Raw genomic sequence first — 19,409 nt, forward strand, 5'->3', positions numbered from 1 at the left:
TTAGGAATATATTAACTGGAGTCCCATAGGCTTTTCTGTTCTGAAAGTATATATATATATATATACACATATACATATACATGTATATATATATTTTTTAGGGCACCTGGGTGGCTCAGTTGATTAATCGTCTCCTTTGGCTCAGGTCATGATCCCAGTCTGCTTTTCTCTGTCTCTCTCCCTCTGCACCTAAGCCCGCTCTCTCTCTCTCTGTGTCAAATAAAAATTTAAATATTTGACACAGAGAGAGAACAATTAGGGGGAGAGGCAGGCAGAGGGAGAGGGAGAAGCGGATGGATGCCCTGCTGAGCAGGGAGCCTGACAACACAGGGCTGGATCCCAGGACCCTGCGATCATGACCTGAGCGGAAGACAGATGCTTAACTGATGTAGCCACCCGGGCACCTGGAGTCAACATTCTTGTTAGAAAAATTCAAATCTCTTGATCTTGGTGCTGGGAACTGGTTCTGTGTGATTCCACAGTGTTCTCTGTTAAAAACAAAACAAAATGAACAAAAGGCCCCCAAAAACCCTCTCTTTAGGATAGTTCTTGTCCCCCCACTCCCCCCAGCTGGGTGACTGGGTGATTTTTATGTGTTTTTTTTTTTTTTTGGAAAATCTCTGTGGCCGCCTGGGTCGTCTGAGTGCAGGTGATTGTCCGCCCTTCCCTGGGGGAAGCCCTGCAGCCGTGAACCCAGCCCTTGGAGTGACTCCGTCCGTTTCATATACTCAGTAGAACTGCTTTTTAAACCCTGTGATCCTAGGAATGGACTATCAGCAATGAAAATCAGCAAGATGTAATGCCTTCCTTTCTCTTCCCGTTTGCGTGAGGGATCTTGAGCACACTGGAAGGTGTTGTGGGATATTTCATTGACTCTGAACTGCAGACTTTCCCTTCTTTTACCGGGTGATGGCCATGGACTCTTAACCTTCAGCTTTGCAAAGTTAGCCTGATTTCAGACTGTAAAATCAGAACCCAAGATTTGATTACTCAAAAAAAAAAAAAAAAAAAGTGTGTGAGCCATTTTCCGCTCTACACTGTCCAGTCGCTTGCTCACCTCCACGTTTAGTGTTCTTTTTCTGTTGTTAGCAAATACGCCGGTCGCCTAAATAGCCTCCTGTTTTCCACAACTGGACGACCGCTAATGAGCACGCCTGTTTTCTTTTAAAATGTGAAATTTTCTTGGTCGCGTTTCATGGCCTGCTTTCATTACATCATGGGGAAAAACGCTTCCGACCGGTGCCTTGGCAGAGGAGGGAGGTTGTCAGAGTTTCCCTGATAAAATGTTTATGGGTTTAAGAGGTTTATGAATCAGCTGTAAATATTTGCTCTAGGTTTATGAGACCTCCACTCATAAACAGTGTGTGTGTTTATCTATTGCTCATTGAAACGTCTTTAGAGAATGGGCTGTTCAGGGCACACGTGCTTGGCGGACGTGCCGTGAGTTACAGGTTGGCAAAGGCCTGAGGGTAGGGGACCCTCAGTTTTGTGTATGATTTTATTGTTCAGGCTACCAGCGCTGGGCATACAAGCTTTAATTTTTAAGGTCCCATTCCTGGCCCGACTTTTCAGTATTTTCTATGGACTGTAGAGCTTGTAACAGCTGCCTGCAGCCGTGAGCCACAGACTCTCGCTGGGGAGTCACGGTGGGACCTTTCCATCTCTTGCTGACTTGAATGAACTCCCAAGGGAGCGTGAAGGCCATCTACAGCCTGTTCATTGCTGGAAGAGACCCATGGTTGATAACAAATTAAGAATTCAGGGGGAACATTGGTGTAGAATGCTAGGCGCCTCAATTGGAATAGTTTGAAGAGTGAATCACCTTAACACGCAGCCTCGAAGCTGACGCCGGGATATTTCGGCCACGGTCTCCCCCACATGGATGGTGATGGAGCTCATCAAAGCCTTCTAGTCCCAGGCACCGGTTCTGTCTCCAGGCAGGTGTTTCTGATGCCAGGGAAGCGATCACTCCCTAAGAGAGCCTTTCCACTTTCCGGGAGCCTCCATCCAGAGGCTCTCCCAGGAGTGTCTGCCTCCAAAGGCCCAGGACCAAGTTTTGTGCCCATTTCGTCGCCCTGGTTGTGTCCTCCTGCAGAAGGCTCCGGGGGCTCTGCGCCCTCCGTTCTCTCCGAGCGTGGCCACTGCCTCTTGCCTTTCCGCATCTTCCTGCCACCTGGCTTGGCTCTGGATTGCTCTGGTGCTCTCCAGCACAGAAGTCAGAGAAGCTGGCCCCGGAGCCTGCCTTGGATTCTCCAGGAGAGGAACCAGTGATAGTGCTGGTGGTGCAGATGTGCCCCATGTGTGATGCAGGCAGAAGGGTGACGTGGAAAGGTGTCTTGGGAGAGTTCCAGCTTGACACCGGACAGCCTGAGTTGGATCCCTGCCTCTGTGGCAGGACAGTTGCACGATCCTGGTGACCCCCTAGCCTTTCTGAGCTCTGTCATCTCTTCTGTGAAACGGGGATGGTGGTAACCATCTGTCAGGGTTCTTGGAAGGATGGAACGGGATGATGCACATAAAGCAGTTAGCAGGGACCTGACACCCTGGTGATGGTGTAGCTCTTAGGACACTGCTGTGACCTCGTGGTGGGTCTGTGGGGCTGGAAGTGTGTGACCCTAGCTGGGGTGGGCAGGCCTGTGGGTGGTGTGGGCTTGGGCTAAAGCTGGACAGGTAGGGTGTTGAGAAATTACAGACTTCCCTTGTGCCAAGTTAGCTGCCAGCAGACACTGTGCCAGGCACCCTGAGCAAATAAGAAGTGTGCAGGGATGCATCTGGCCAGTGCATCAGAAAGCAAACTTGGCAATTGGTGCCTGCAGCCTTTTGGGGAAAAGAATTAGGGGTCAAGCCGCAGGGCAACACCCAGGAGTGTTTTCCAGAATGTGACTGCTTCCCCTGCGGGTTGACCCCACTGTGCCTCAGCAGTGTCTCTTGTTAGCTGGTGGCTGCAGGACCCGCTGACTTTTTTCCAGGGACCCTGTTTCTGACAGAAGGACATAAATCCTTGGGTAAGGTAAAATGTTGGGGGAAAAAACAAGGAAGAGGTTTTCTCTTCAGGTAGCTTTTATTTTTCTTGCGCATTTAATTACAAGCCACCTCATGGAGGTAGAATTTGAGGAGGCAGTTCTCAGCAACTTTTGATGTAGAAGCCAAAGGGTGAGATAACTGCTTTTAACCTAGCGTCTTCTAGTTTTACCCAAAAAAAGGATCTTCTGTGCATCGCTGAGACTGTACAGAGCATCACAAGAAAATTATTTTTCTTACTTAAAATTGGAGAAATCTTTCCTGGAAGAAGGGTAGTGCTCGCCTGCAAGAACACTGCTTCCTGAGAGCCTCCTGTTGCTGATTCCCCTGGCTCACCTTCCACGGGATACACCGCTCCTTCACTAATACGGGGCCCGAGAGCAGCATCTGTTCTTGGCCAGTGACATAGATTGTTGCTTAGAGAAGATCCACTGGCTGAACATCAGCATCCGCTGAGCATCATTGCAAGAAAAGAGAAGCGAGACTTTGAAGCTCCTACCTCCCCTCCTGTGTGGGTGGCCCTCCGGGGCTCTGTTTTCTCTTTAGGACTGACATGCAGATAGGTTAAGATAACATTTCCAGGTCATTAGCTCTTTCTCCTGGACACTAGGACGTAATAGTGTTGTCCATGCCATCAGATGAGTTGCTTGGTTCTTTCTGACTATACAGATTTGTCTCCTACCCAGAGTCTTCCATGTTTTGAGGATTGCTTGATGGGCAGCTTGTTGGTTTATGTCACTAAGTTGCTAGGTTATGGCCTTCCCGTACTTGAGCAATCCTTCTGGACCTCAAATAGTTTTCTTTTCTTTTTTTTTTTTTCCCTTGGAATAACATCAGAGTCATTGCTTCCCAAAGTGCCTCATGATACTCGCAGTCTGTGCTGTTACTTTATTGTCTTGAGCCAGAGTATGTGAGGAGTGGTCAGATGCTCATGCTGCCTGCACGTGCTGGTGTCTCCCCAAAACTCAGTGGCTTCCGTTACCTGGTCTTCCCACCTCCCCGAAGATGGGAGTGGCCGCGGGGACAGTGGCCAATTCCCAACAAGTACTCTCACGGGTGGCAGGAAGGCCCCGAGACCAGTCTCATTCCAGTTGCCTGAGAGCACTTGGTTTTACTAACCTCGATTTTGCCAGGGTTGTGCAGGCAGGATTTCATCCGTTTCCCTTTCTGGGGTCAGCACTCCGCCGTGAGCTCGCCGAAGCTGACAGTCGGCAGCCTCATCCTCAGCAGGATCCTCCTGCACCATCAGATTCACATGTTTCTTGCATGAAGGATTTCCTGCCCTTTGTGGAAGGCCAGCGCCTTTCCGTTCTTCACTCCAGTGTTGATATTCTTCTGGTGTTTTATTTTGTTTTGTTTTGTCTTTGGCAGAAGAAGGTTCAAGCCTGGAGGAAATTGGCTTTAACTGGGGAGAATATCTGGAAGAAACAGGTGCCAGTGCAGCTCCTCACACCTCCTTCAAACATGTACGTAACACACCCGTGTCTTTTTGGTCTGCATTTGGTGGGGCGGGTGGGGCATCTGCAGGAAGATGCCGAAGCTTTGGGGAGAAAAGGGAAATTGAGGCAGGATTTCTTAGACATCAAAAAGAGAGGTGGACATCGACTTGCTTTCTGCAGATCACTGCAGGAAAGATGGGCCTTGTCATTACACTTGATCTCTTCTGGTAACGGGTGCTGGGCCCACGGTGGGGCTCCGTGTGTGGGCTACAGTGTGCACCTTACCCTTGTTCTGCATCCTAAAGGGTCAGAATGCGCAGATGTGGGCCTGCATGGTAGACAGACATGGCTCTACAAAGTACACAGACATGGCCCTACAAAGGGCACACAGCCCGAGATGGGTAAGATTGATGTGAATCAAGAGCCAGCAAGCTAGGCAAATACGTGTGACGAGTAATGTCATCTAGGAGGAGTAATGGCTATATATTTCTATTTTGAATTGATATTTTTATTTCAAAAAGACACCTAAAAGTCTTATAGCCAGCTTTGTGGGCAGATGAGTGAAATTAGAGGAAATAGCTATAAATATTCAGGGCACATTTGGATCAAACCAGAAAATCATTTTCATCGGTAATATTTCTTTGAACGATGCCTATGGTGTGCCCAGCCAAGGGCGAGTCCCAGAAAATAAAAGATTGAGGTTTTATCAGATTTTTGCTTATGTATGAGACTTTGGTAATATATCATTAGCCAGGGAAAGACTGTATTTCCAGGACCCAAGTTCTGAGGCATTACTGTTGCTTTACTGGAAATGAAAATTTAATTCTGAGAAACATTTTTCCCCCCACTGTGCTATCCAAGGCAAAGATTTAGTCCAAGGATGGTAAGCAAACTGGCGTACTTCTACAACATGTTCTTGCTTTTGGCTCTCTTGCCTCTTAGGATGCTGGGATGACTTGGCTGGATCCCTTGAGGTAGTTTAGGAAGGAGATACTGATCCATAAATTTTTCCTTCTGTACTGCAAGTTATCAATCTCTCTCCATGTGGAGCTTCTCTGTTCTGTTTGATCCAGTTACTTCTCCCACTTTCCTTTCTTTCTTTTTTTTCTTTTTTAAGATTTTATTTATTTATTCATGAGAGAGAGAGAGAGAGGCAGAGACACAGGCAGAGGGAGAAGCAGGCTCCATGCAGGGAGTCTGATGTGGTACTCAATCCCAGGACCCCAGGATCATGACCTGAGCTGAAGGCAGATGTTCAACCACTGAGCCCCCCAAGGGCATCCCTCCCACCTCCCTTCAACCACAGTGTCGTGTCCTTCTGGGTGCACCATTTCCCTAGTCCCGTGTGCCAGGTTTAAAGGAAAAGTATTGTGGACCCATGGATGAGCTGCGTATCATTCTATCATCTCTTAAGCAGCAGCTCCTCATGGATGTCGTGTGAGCTTTTGATGTTACGGCTCACTAGGCTGCAAAGCTTTCTTTTCAGGGGAGGGCTGGCAAATATTAATAGACTATAACCATTAATTTAAAAAAAAATAGGAAATCTAATCTCTATGGCTGTGCTATTTGCACAGTGGCCACTAGCCACGTGGAGCTACTGAGCACTTGAAAAGTGTGCTGTCCAAATGGGGATGCACGTCTACATGTAGAATGTGTGCCAGGTTTTACAGGCTTCAATGGGAAACAACAGTGTAAAACAACTCAGTATTTTTCATGTTGATTACATCTTGCAATGACAATATTTGGGATATATCGGGTTAAACAAAATACATTATTAAAACTAATTTAATCTGTTTTAGCTCGCTAATTAAAAAAAATATTTTATTTATTTATTCATGAAAGACACAGAGTAAGAGAGGCAGAGACACAGGCAGAGGGAGAAGCAGGCTCCCCAAGGGGAGCCTGATGTGGGACTTGATCCCAGGACCTCGGGGTCACGACCTGAGCCAAAAGCAGACGCTCAACCTCTGAGCCACCCAGGCATCCCTATCTTGCTAATTTTTAATGTGTCTCCTAGTAAACCTCACATCTGGTTGGTGGCTCACATTGTGTTTTTAGGGCAAGAGGAATACCATGTTTAAGTGCTGTATTTTTAATAGTTCTCGTGATCCTCTGGGTGTTGTCTGATATAATAACATTTTCCCCATATTTCTTCTTTCCCAAAGGTTGAAATCAGCCTTCAGAGCAACTTCCAGCCGGGGATGAAACTGGAAGTGGCCAATAAGAACAACCCAGACACGTACTGGGTGGCCACCGTCATCACCACCTGCGGGCAGCTGCTGCTCCTGCGCTACTGTGGTTATGGCGAGGACCGCCGGGCCGATTTCTGGTGCGACGTGGTGATAGCAGATCTGCACCCTGTGGGGTGGTGCACACAGAACAACAAGGCCTTGATGCCCCCGGATGGTAAGCTCCCTGCATGCAGATGCCGAAGCGGCCCACGTCCCGAGGCCTTTTGATTTGCAAGCGATCATCGTTCATGATGCTTGTAGAGAAGCCTCGTAGACATCTGAACACTGATTTAGTAGGAAGATCCGGTGCTTTATGGGTTCCTTCCTTTGAGTTTCAGGGTCTGGTGGGCTCTCGGAGTGAGGGCTACCTGGGTGCAGCTGAGCCCACCGTGACCTTCTGGAGACTAAGGCTCTGAGTCTAATCCTCAAATGAGCGTTGAGGGTAGGAGACGAGGGCTGAGGGATGGATGGGCGCTGACTTGGAGAAACCCGGCTGCGTATCACACACACGTATCATACAGGCGCCCGGAAGGAGCTCGTCCGACCTTGTGAGTGAGAAGAGCCACGTTTCCAGATACCTGAATACTTAACACCCTGTTTTTCAGGGTTTGATTCCATGGTGACGGCAGCCGTTTTGCTTGAAGACTTTCAATGCTGATTCTCAAGCCTGTGTAATACCCTTGTGGTAGCTTGTCTGCCTGTTTTAATTTTGACTTGATACTTTTATTCCCACCTGACACGTAGCTTTCGCAGCTGAATTCAGAGCTTCTTTCTGTCTACTGTGCTGGCTGTTGCTTTTGCCTGGAACTTTTGGATTTTACCTTCTTTCTGAAGTTCTGATATATTGCTCTTCTGATTGGTGGGAATGGTCTGTGGCTTCCTACTGGCCTGTGTTGTGCATGATTGAGAGCCTGCTAAGAGGCGGTCAGAATAGACCCATAAAGCTTGAGTTGTGATGTCTATAAGGACTGAACAGATTGCATGGGCCTCCTCCGACATCATTTGCCTCATTGCCTCAGAGGAAAGAGACACAGGCCCTTTGGTCCTGGTTTGGGCCATTGCCCCTGTGATCCCCTCATGCACGGGCTCTTTCCAGTCCTCTGCCCCGAGGTACCCCTTCCTCCTCCAGCTGTCAGCTCACCTGTGGCTTCCTCAGGCCACCACGGTCAGACCCTGTCTTGACTCCCTAAGCCCCTGATGCCCTTGGACTTGGCTCACATTTGCATCTGTGCGTCTCCCCCTCTTACTGATCTTTGAAAGAAAAAATTGAGTTCCCATACGCACACTGTAAAACTCATCCCTTTAAAGTGTGCACATCAGTGATTTTTGGTGTAGTTACAAGGCCGCGCAACCGTGGTCATCGTCTTAATTCCAGAGCATTGTCATCACCCCGTAAAGGGAACCCCATAAGGTGCCCACTGACCGCTGCTCTGTTCTTTCATTCCCCAGGCGCTGGCAGCCACTAGCCTGCTTTCTGTTTCTACAGCCTTGTTTATGGAAACACGTGGAATCACATAACATGAGAGTGAGGCTGCTTGAGTTTGGCTTCTTGGGCTTCGCGCCCTGTGCTGGAGGCTCATCCCTGTTGTCCGTAGCGTGGGTCAGGCCTTCATTCCTTTTTCTGGATGAATGTCGTTCTGCTGTGTGGCTGGACTGCACCGTCCCTCTGCATGCAGCAGCGGGTGGGCGCAGCTTTGACCCCGAACAGCCCTGGGCAGTTGTTCACCTGTATAGTCCTGTGCTAACACCTGTGCCCAGCGAGGTCTCAGTGAGCGTTCACGGGCAGACTGAAGGCTCTGGAAGGAAGTTATTATCTGTGCTTTCATAGATGCCCTTGAGAGAGGAATGCTGTAGTGCCTGTCTCCCCGCCTCTGAGTCGGTGCTGGTCCTATGCTTGGAGCTGCATGTGTGAGCCTTGTTTCTGGTCTCACTGCGGAGCGAGGGGTGCTCCGGTGATTGCTGGCCTGGGACTTTGCTCCTGCCTCCCATCCCAGCTGTGCAGGTGCACGCAGTGGGCCGAGCAGGGTAAAGCTCTACCTCAGCACGTCCTAGGCCCAGCTTGCACTGTGTCTGTCCCCAGCGACACTTTTATGTTTCTCTTATTTTTCTTTTACCCCCTTTATAAGATTTTTTAAGTGGACAGAACCTTGTGAAATGTAAGCACCACGTCAGCCCATCTCCAGAACCTTTTTGTCTTGAGTAACTGAAGCTTTGTACCCACTGAACAGCAACCCCCCACTTCCTCCCCTCCTGGAAGCCAACATTCCATCATCCGCTTCTCTGGGATTGATGGCTTCAGAGGCCTCACGTAACTGGAGTCCTGCACTATTTGTCCCCTTGTGAATGGCTTACCTTCCTCTCAGCATCATGTCCTCAAGGTTTGTCCACGTGCAGCATGTCCCAGGATTTCCTTTTTTCTTTCCAATTTTGTTGAGATAGAATGAACCCACAACCCTGCGTATGTGTAAGGTTCATAGCATCATAAGTTTTTAAAAAAAACTTTTTAAAATTGGAGTTCAATTTGCCAACATATAGCATAACACCCAGTGCTCATCCCGCCAAGTGCCCCCCTCATTGCCCATCACCCAGTCACCCCAACCCCCCGCCCACCTCCCCTTCCACTACCCCTTGTTCATTTCCCAGAGTTAGGAGTCTCTCATGTTTTGTCATCCTCATTGATATTTTCACTCATTTGCTTCAACGTGGAGGGACCTGGAGGGTATTATGCTGAGTGAAAGAAGTCAATTGAAAAAGGACAAACATTATATAGCATCATGAGTTGACTCACGTACGTGTGAAGCCGTATAGCAGGTTAGGTGAACATCCGTCATCTCATAGAGATACAAAAAAGAACAAAGAGAAAAAAATGTTTTTTCCTTGTGATGGGAGCTCTAGGATTTATCATCTTAGAACCTTGAAATACGCCACGCAGCAGTGTTAGCTGGCGTCCTCACGCTGCGCCTTCTTCTTATAACCTTTCCACCTTCATCCATTTCCCTTACCCCCCAATCTGCTGCCGCCGGCAACTGCTGCATATCTCATCCCTTTTTTAAATGTTTTCTGTGTTTTTTTTTGTTTATGTTTTTTAGATTCCACGTATAAGTAAGATCGTACAGTATTTGCCTTTCTCTATCTGACTTATTTCACTTAACATAGTGGCTCCAGGTCTGTCCATATTGCTGCAAATGGCATGATTTTCTTGTGGCTAAAGAATGTATACACACACACACTATACACACACACACACTCAATGAATATTTAGGTTGTTTCCACCTCTTGGCTGTTGTAGATCATGCTGCTGTGAACATGGGGGGTGCACATATCTCTTCGACGACTGTCTTTGCTTCCTTTGGGTAGACACGCAGTCACAGAATTGCTGGATCCTGGGGTAGTTCTCGTTTTAATCTTCCGAGGACCCTCCGTACTATTTTCCGAGGGGGCCACACTGATTGGCAGTTCCCCCAGCCGCGCAGAAGGGTTCTCTGCTCTCCGTGTCCTTGCCAGCATCCCAGGTTATCCCTTGTCTGTCTGAGGAGAGCCATTCCACAGGTGTAATGTGATGCCTCCTCGGGGTTCTGATTGTCATTTCCCTCATGATGAGTGATGTGGAGCAGGACTCGTTTATGCTCTTTGGAAAAATGTCTCTTGGAGCTTTTTCTCACTTTTTTTTTTTTAATTGATGTACGGTTGTCACACAGTGTTTTGTTAGTTTCAGGTGTCCAACACAGTGATTCAGCTTCTATCTTGGCTGTGCTCCCCGCAGGTGGGGCTGCCGCCTGTGCCCATAGAACACTGTTATCGATTATATTTCCCTTGCTATACCATCAACTATATTCCCCTTGCTGTATCTTTCATCCCCATGATTTATTCATTCTGTAACTGGAATCCTGGATCTCTTGATCCCCTTCACCAAATACATGAAGGGAAATGGGTGAAGCTTCTGCCCATTTTTCTTTTTTTTTTCTGCTCATTTTTAAATTGGATTGTTTGTTGTTGTTGTTGTTTTTAGCTATGGAATTATAGCAGTTCTATATACATTTTGTATATTAACTCCTTATCCAGATACATGGTTGCAAATATTTTTTCCCCATTCTGTAGGTTGTCTTCATTTTGTTGATGGCTTCCTTTGAGGTGCAGCAGCTTTTTAGTTTGATGTAGGTCTGCCTGTTTTTATTTTATTGCTTGTGCTTTAGGTGTCCTATCCAAAAAAAAGCATTGGGAAGACTGACGTCAAGGACTTTTTTTTCTCCCTGTGTGTTCTTGTAGGAGTTTTATGGTGTCTGGGCCTAACATTCAGCTCCTTGGTTCATTCCGAGTTAATTTTTTTTTGCTAGTCATGTAGACAGGGCTCTCTTCTTTTTTTAAGACTGAATAATATTCCACTTGCTTTGAATTAAAACAGCCACAGAGGTGAGAAGATACAGTGTGTTATATGATTATTTAATTTCCTTGTGGTCTCTGTTCTCTCCTGAAGTGAACCAGTCTTGACAGAGGATTTGTGCTGATGGAAAATTGGAAAAACATCAGGGCTACTTGAGAACGAGACTTCTTCCCACTAGCCTGGCTCTGCTCACGGTGGCCCTGGCACGATGCCCACACCTGCTGGGGAGGGTTCTCAGGCTGCCGACCCCCCTTCTCACTGTCCTTGCTTATCTCATACATGACTCACTCTCCAAGTTTGACATGTTAGCAGCTAAATGCCCTTGGAAAGGCTGCACGATGGTTTCACTTTATAATAGATTCTCTAGTGAATCGTTTTTAGAGACAAGTTCCAGAATGCTGAATTTTAACACTCTCGGAGCTAATGGGTTCATTTGGTAGAAATCCATGCTGTTGCTTGAGAGAGAGGGCATAGTTTATTAATCAATTCTTCTTTCTCGCTTGGATGAAAAATGTGGCAGCAGTCACAGCTCCAGAAGCAACATCAAATTTGTATCCTACTGACTTTGCGCTATTAGGCGAGACAGGGACACAGTTAAAATGACAAATTCCCAATGAAAAATGGGAACACTCTGTAAAGGGGGAAAGCATTAATGTGACGGAGAGATTTGAAGCCCGCTCAAACAATAACAAGTTATGCTAATTTGAGAATTTCTTTATTGCTCGTTTTAGAGAACTTGAAAAAAAGAATTTAGTAGGTAATCAATACGGCTTGGAAATCTTTAGTGCAGAGAACAAAGTCAGGAAATAGCAGGTTCGTGGGGGCAAAAGGTTTTATTGATTGCTGTAGTACAGGATAATTATTGCTTCGTAGCCAGAGGCAGCAGTTGTTCCACAGGGAATCGGGGAATCTATTTTTGAACAAGGATTCTTGTTTGTGTGGTTTTCTGTCTTGGAGAGCTAATATCATTGTAAATTCTGCAACTGTACCTGGTCAATCTTTGTCGTGGTTGAACTTGAAAGGCATCCCAGGATATTAACACAAGTTAGAGTCCACGACACCACAATGCTTTTGTTTGGGATGCTCCGTGGTGATGGATTTTCTTACGCCATCTCAGGAATTGGGATTTTTAGAGGGAGGAACAGCGCGGTTGGAGTAAGGGGATCTGGTTCTTATCTTGCCTCTGCCATTAATTTAGCTACCTCGGTGAGTTTCCTCTCCGCTTTCTCATCTTGGAAACGAGACTGTATAATCTCTAAAGAGCTTTCTAGTCTGACATGCCTCGGTCTGTGGTCCTTGTGAAGGAAAGGGGGAGCAGGGGCACTAGTTTGCTCAGTGTATATATGAAGAGTGGTTTTTTTTTTTTTTTTTTTTTTTGGTTTCTTTTTTTTTGGAATGAAGATCTGTGGAAGTCCAGCACAAGAAGCAGAAGCACAGAAGTTTCTGTGTTACTGTTGGGGTGGTCAGGTTTCAGTGGATCGGGGTGGGGGACAGATGAAGCTGGGAAATTATTGGGAGTGCCTGGGTCCATCGTCACCTGCAACGGATAGAATTTCACTCGTTAAAGAATGAAGAGTCCTAGACTCTGGTTCCCTGTTGGAGCCCAGAGGACTGGGATTACTCCTTCCCCGAGTGAGAGTTGGTGGAGATGTCGTCGAACCAGTCAGTAGGTGCATGAGCGCTTCAAAACATGGGTAGGCGAAGCAAGGGGCTGACGGTGTGTGGTGTTTTGCCTCACGGAGGGAGTAAGAAGAGGGCCGCCTCTCCTGAGACTGGGGTCGTGTAGAGCTCAAGACCTCAGAGGACATTTTGCGATCGTCCCAAGTAGTCTTCCATTTTCTGAAGTCACGGCACTAAAGCATCATTTTGTGAATTGGGATGATAGTTTTGCCAACTACCTAGCATCCTTCACGACCTTTCTTGCCTTGCTGTTTGAAATGAACTAAAGCTTGAATTAATGCAAACCATCATTCTTACATTCAACGTTTCAAGGAAGAAGCGGCCTGGTGGCAGCGCCACCTATTTCCTTAAGATGTGATTCCAATCAGCAAGTGAGAACTCCATTACTAAGGACATGTTCAGAGAGACCCGAGTGCAGTGGCCAGTTGGCCGTCCAGAGAGCAGTGTTCCTGCTCGTGAGCTAATCGGTACTAATCTTTCATATTAAAAGTATTAAGAAACCTACTACATTAAAGCATCGGTAAGTGCAGTGGAGGATTATCGTTCTTATTAGACGAGCTAGATGTAAAACGTTTTGGCTTAGTAAATCAATAAGGCTTGATTTATTCATAAGCACATGCAAAGCTCGCAAAGGGCAACTGCCAAATAATTATTGTTTATGGTGATAATGTAAGGAAATCATTTAATCCGGTGACTGTTTCGCTGTTATTTATTGAGAAGTAGCAACACTACCTCTCAGTGTCTGGGGTCGGGGAGATTGGAGCTCTAGCAGGTGCCTACTGAGTCCCTGAAAGGAATGCTCCTGTAAGATTGCAGGTAAGTATGTGTGATGATGCCTGTCCAAATAAAACCCCTCGGCTTATAAATTGAGAAATATTTATGCGCGCTTTCGACTGTTGCAGTAAAAAGTATTGGAATTACTGTGCCTTAGGAATCATGCCACTAATTTTTATTTTCCCCATTATTAAAATTTCTGTAATTTGAATTGCAAACTCTGCAGTCTTGCCAGAATGACTCTATTTACCATCCAAAGTTGAATCAAAATTACTGGGAGTTAAGTTATTATATAACTTATTTGAATAAAGGGATGTTTATTCATGAAGTGTTAGAAGCAAGTGTGAACATGGCCTTATGTTATGCGGGTAGATGCTGGCAGGCTTTGAAGCCTGGTCTTAGGACTGTTTGGGGGGAATTTTGTTTTTACCGTAGTTGATTATAAAATAAGAGCTGTGGCAGGTGGTGCATAGGACTCTGAAGTCATGGGATGACAGGCCTCCTGGGTGTTTAACGGCGGATGCTGAGAGGTAGGATGTGATCATGTTATACTTATTACTTAAAATTTAAATTTGGGGATGTTAATGAAACTTTCAACAGTCTCCTTGTTTTCGTCAGCGGTCCTAAGTGTGGGACCAGGCACCTGCCTGGTCAGGTTGTCATCTGCTCGCTCTTCCGGTCTTCTGTCCCCTGCTTGTTGGTTCTCATTTGCGTGGCTCCTGGAGGCATCTGGGCTCGTACAGACCCTGAGGGTCGGGCACAGACCAGGACAGCCACACACGTAATTGCACACTCTCTGAGCACGTGACCTTAGGTTTCCGAGGCTCCATTTTCTAACATACCACCCCGGACAGATGATTGCTAAGTTTTCCTTCTGTTCAGAAGTGTTCTGAATATAAGAATTCAAAGGGCAGGAGCACCTGGGTGGCTCAGCGGTTGAGCGTCTGCCTTCTGCTCAGGTTGTGATCCTAGAGTCCTGGGATCGAGTCCTGCATAGGGCTCCCTGCGGGGAGCCTGCTTTTTTTTTTTTCATAAATTTATTTTTTATTGGTGTTCAATTTGCCAACATATAGAATAACACCCAGTGCTCATCCCATCAAGTGCCCCCCTCAGTGCCTGTCACCCAGTGACCCCCACCCCCCCGCCCACCTCCCCTTCCACCACCCCTATTTCGTTTCCCTGAGTTAGGAGTCTCTCATGTTCTGTGGGGGAGCCTGCTTTTCACTCTTTCTGTGTCTCTCATGAATAAATAAATAAAATTTTAAAAAATAAAAAAGAATTCAAAGAGCAATGAATGAGATTTATAAACGGGCTCTGAAATAAATAGGCTCCATGGATAGGTGCCTACAAAACTGTATGTGGGTTTTGTTTTTGTTTTTGCTTGTGGAAGGAAAAAAAAAGACAAAAAAAAAAAAAGGCAGACTAAATGGTCTTCATATAAATAAAAAAACTTGTATAGGTAGTGGCGAACAACTATTTGTTCATGAGTAAGAAATTAGTCTCTTCTCTAATCCCTGCTTGGTGTTCGTATTTATCTTTTGAAATTCGCTTTAAACCACATATCCCCTTCATCGATGTCTTGCCCAGTGATTAAGTTAATCACGAATTTTTATCCTGTTTACATCATGGCTCTTCAATTGAAAACACTTTCACCCACACAGTATTTCTATTGTGTGCCTGCTGTGTACTAACTAACTAACTAAATGTAACCCTATCCCAAGAAGACCCTTGTAAAATGGCTGATAGAATTCTTACTTTACTTTTGAAAAACATGGCTTTGGCAAGGGTAAATAAATTGTCCCCAGGTCAGACAGCTTGAAGTAGATCTTAAGGTAAGGACCATTTTTTTTCCTCCCCTGCTTCTGAAATCAATGCTTTGAAAATAGCAGGAAGTCAGTAAATATTTGTTTATTGATCAAGTTGTGTCAGTAAGACTTTCGAATCTTTAGACTTGAAATATCGGAAACACACATTACCAAGAAAAGTTGTGGGATTGGCTTCTGGTAGAATGCTCCTTGTCCAGAATGTTTTCCATCCTGTCATTTTTGGAGGCAAATAAATGGAAGAGATGCGGTCTGGAGCTTCCTTGCCAAATGGTAATCATGAGATTATGTAAAGTTATGTAAATTGTATCAGATGCTATTTGGGTGTTTCTGCACTACATGAAAACTGTAAGCACAAAGCGGCACCGTGAGATGATTTTCCTTTTCGGTGTCAGCCACCAGGGAATTCGCTTTCTCCTGCTCTGAGTCCAGCAGTGGGTCCTGTAGGTCAGGCTCCTGGCTGATTCCGTGCGGGATGTGGGCCGGTGTGCGGGTCTCGGGGCCTCTTGTCGGCTGCTGTTCACCCCTCATCTCCCTGTCGGCGCCTGTCCTCTCTGACCCCTCCCCCGTTGAGTGTCTGGGCCCTGGACTGCTACTGATGGGGTCCACGTCCGAGCTGGGCTCCCATGCTGCTCACGTCTCAGCCCTTGTGGACCCTTTAATCCCCCCGCTGACCCTGGGGCAGTGCCTCTGAGAGAAGCCTCCTGTTGCCTTTGGGCAGACGGGATTCCGTAGCGCAGAGTGCCCTCCTGGGACCTCTGGCTGTTCCCCCTCTGACCTGCCTTCTTTGTCTCCCCGCCTGAGCTGGGAGCCCTCATGCCATCTGTCCCCCTCCATCGTGCTGCTGACTGTCCTCTAGCCTGTTGGGCTGGTGAGCTTCTCCTGGCCCTTTTCCTGCCCTGGGCTCCTGAACAAGACTCTTCTTTCCTGCCTCTTCTTGTCAAGTCCTCTCCCATTAAGGCTCAAGTTTCCAGAGCCGTGCCTCCATCCAGGGCCATGCCCTCCATCCAGGGCCATGCCCTCCATCTAGGGCCATGCCCTCCATCCTAGGGCTATGCCCTCCATCCAAGGGCCATGCCCTCCATCCAGGGCCATGTCCTCCATTGTAGGGCCATGTCCTCCATCCAGGGTCATGCCTCCATCCTAGGGCTGTGCCCTCCATCCAAGGGCCATGCCCTCCATCTTAGGGCTATGCCCTGCATCCAAGGGCCATGCCCTCCATCCAGGGCCATGCCCTCCATCCAGGGCCACATCCTCCATCCAGGGCCATGTCCTTCATCCAGGGCCATCCCTCTATCCAGGGCCTTGCCTCCATCCAGGGCCATGCCTCCATTCAAGGGCCATGCCCTCTGCATTTATCTGAGAGGTCAACAGGACTCACCCATGGTGAGTGTCTCTTCCAGAGCTCTGTGCTGTTCTGAGAGTACCTGCCCACTTGGCTTACTTATAAGCGATGTGACTAATGCAGATGTCCTTCTGGATACAAAGTTCTACGACATGTTTAAAAAGTGGGTAATGTGACTTGATCATGGCTTTTGCTTTTTTGAGTGCTTGCATCTTAATTTTATAGCCTGTTCCCAGCTCTGAGAAGTGCCAGACATAGAAGTCAGGATAGCATAGGCCAGTGGCCTCCGATGTTAGCACCACACGTGCACCGGACAGGAGGGGCATCTGGCCTGGGCTCTGCATTCTAGAAACTTCATGAGTCACAAGTATAAAACAACTACATTTATTAAAGAATGCAGAACCATCTTACCCACCTGGGGATCTTGCACTCAGGCTGGGCACAGCCACCCCTCATTCTGGGACTAACATTGGTTGGGCACAAGGGACATGATTCTGTATATGTTTTGAGCCCTTAGAAAAAAAGGCCTGTGTCTGATTGCTGTGGATTTTGTGGGTGGTGGCATTGCCCTAAAGAAGAGGTAATGCATGCGTTAATAAAGCTCCATATTACTAAAGAGAGAGCACAGACAAGACGCTTTTGCATATGGAAGTGTCCCTCTTCAGGCGTGCTGAGCATCCTCATTTTTGTTGTTGTTGCTTTTTTTTGGTGTCCCGTTGTGTGGTTCTACAGGCACTTAGTAATTGGTGCAGAATTTGCAACACTCCTATACATTGGTGGAGGAATATTGTCCAATATTAAAATTTGATTTTGGTTATGAAACAACCATTTTACGATATAAATTCATGCTCATCTCACATGTGTGCATGTAGCTCTAGAGAGCGTTTGTGAGGCATGACATCAATTTTTTACATTGGCAGCTGAAGGATATTGAATGCTAGAACCATGAGTAGTTTGACTTTTTATAAACATATATAATAAAAGGTTAAATATTCAGAAAACCTGATAAAATATTTAATTTTACTTAAGTATTTTGGATGAAAATTTTGATATTTGCTAATTATAATTTGGAATTTTCCTATTGATTTCAGTCGATTTAGAATATTTAGAAGGAAAATAGCTTTTTTGGAGATGCATAGTAAGATAACTTGAAATTTTGATTTTTGCGTTTGGATTTACATTGTTTTAATTGAAAACATTAAAATGTATAGAGTGGATATAATTATATTTTATAATTTAATTATTTTATAATTTATAATATGCATTAAGTAAAATTAATATTAAATATTCATAAAATATATAATTTATAACTTATAATTATAAAAATTATAATATTTTAATCCCTTAGATGATTTCTATTTAGTATGATTTTATTTAATAACATGTTATTAAATAAAATGTATATTAAATATCATGTTTATAAATAAAATTTATATATAAAATTTGTAATATCAATAAAATATATAATCATTTTATAATTTATGATATAGTTATAAAATATAATATTTATAATTTTATATTTTAATCTCTTAAAGGATTCCTGTGAATATGGTACAAATTATGTGAAAAATCTTTATTTTGCTTTTAACTAGGTAGTGCTTTTTCTAAAAAATAAAGATAAGGAAAATAATTTTTGTGGAGTAAATATGTGATGATCTATGAATTATGTAAATCTCTAATTTATTGCTCATCCAAACACTGCCAGCCCATCAACAGCCAGACACACCATCATCATCAAATTTATTAATCTTCAGCATTTTGGCAACTTGCAGTCGTATATAAACCATAGCTTTTTTTTTTTTTAAACCATAGCTTTTTACATACTTTCTGATTCTGTTATGATGAAAATCTATATCCTTTGTCAGCAAAGGAGGATGGGACATGCTTGACCTCACAGCCTGTTCACTTGATAACAGCTTGATAATAACTTGAGAATACTTCCACGTGTGGCACGCAGGTCCGTATTTGTGCTGTTGCTGGGCCTGGACAAGGCTTCCACTCCGGGCCTCTCACGGCCCCCCTGACCCAGACGTCTTGGGACAGCTTGCATCCCGGGAGTCGATTCCCAGACCCTCATATTCTGTCTCTTTCCTGAAACTCGACTGTGAAGACACCTCTGGGCGTCCTTCCCTGCCACCCCAGCCAGCCCACCTTCTACTATAGACACCGAGCACAAGACATCGGTGTTTTAAGGGAAGCCTCCTCTAATTCAAGACCTTATGTTAAAGTATAATGCTTTAATGCTAAACCATCAAATTTTATGATGTTACTTATGTTTTGCTTGGGACCAAAAATAATTTTATTTATTTATTTTTATTTTATTTTATTTTTTAAAGATTTTATTTATTTATTCATGATATACATACTGAGAGAGAGAGAGAGAGAGAGAGAGAGAGGCAGAGACACAGGCAGAGGGAGAAGCAGGCTCCATGCAGGGAGCCTGATGTGGGACTTGACCCCGGGACTCCAGGATCACACCCTGGGCCGAAGGAGGCACTAAACTGCTGAGCCATCCAGGGATCCCCGCAAAATAATTTTAATGCTCTGAGCCTAGAGAATTTTTTTTTTTTTTTAGTTTATGGCTGGAGGGATTTAAAAACGTTTTAAATTACATATTACATTTTTTGTTGTGGAGAAGTAAGGCAGGAGGAGCAGTAAGTGGTGGGAATGAAAAGATAGTACGCCAGGTACGAGTCAGAAGGATGTGCGACGGGG

The 19,409-nt window shown here is 45.5% G+C and overlaps 1 protein-coding gene across 4 annotated transcripts in view; it reads left to right on the plus strand.

Annotated features, from left to right (window-relative positions):
* SFMBT2 (Scm like with four mbt domains 2) overlaps positions 1-19,409 on the plus strand; it is a 217,213-nt gene that overhangs the window by 27,238 nt on the left and 170,566 nt on the right. For all 4 annotated transcript variants that reach the window (XM_072825889.1, XM_072825886.1, XM_072825887.1 and 1 more), the window contains exons 3-4: positions 4,393-4,487; positions 6,626-6,866. In XM_072825889.1, the coding sequence (XP_072681990.1) occupies positions 4,393-4,487; positions 6,626-6,866 (336 nt within the window). The remainder of the gene's footprint in view (positions 1-4,392; positions 4,488-6,625; positions 6,867-19,409) is intronic.

The sequence above is a fragment of the Canis lupus genome, chromosome 5 (assembly GCF_048164855.1).
Source record: "Canis lupus baileyi chromosome 5, mCanLup2.hap1, whole genome shotgun sequence".
NCBI classification, from domain to species: domain Eukaryota; kingdom Metazoa; phylum Chordata; class Mammalia; order Carnivora; family Canidae; genus Canis; species Canis lupus.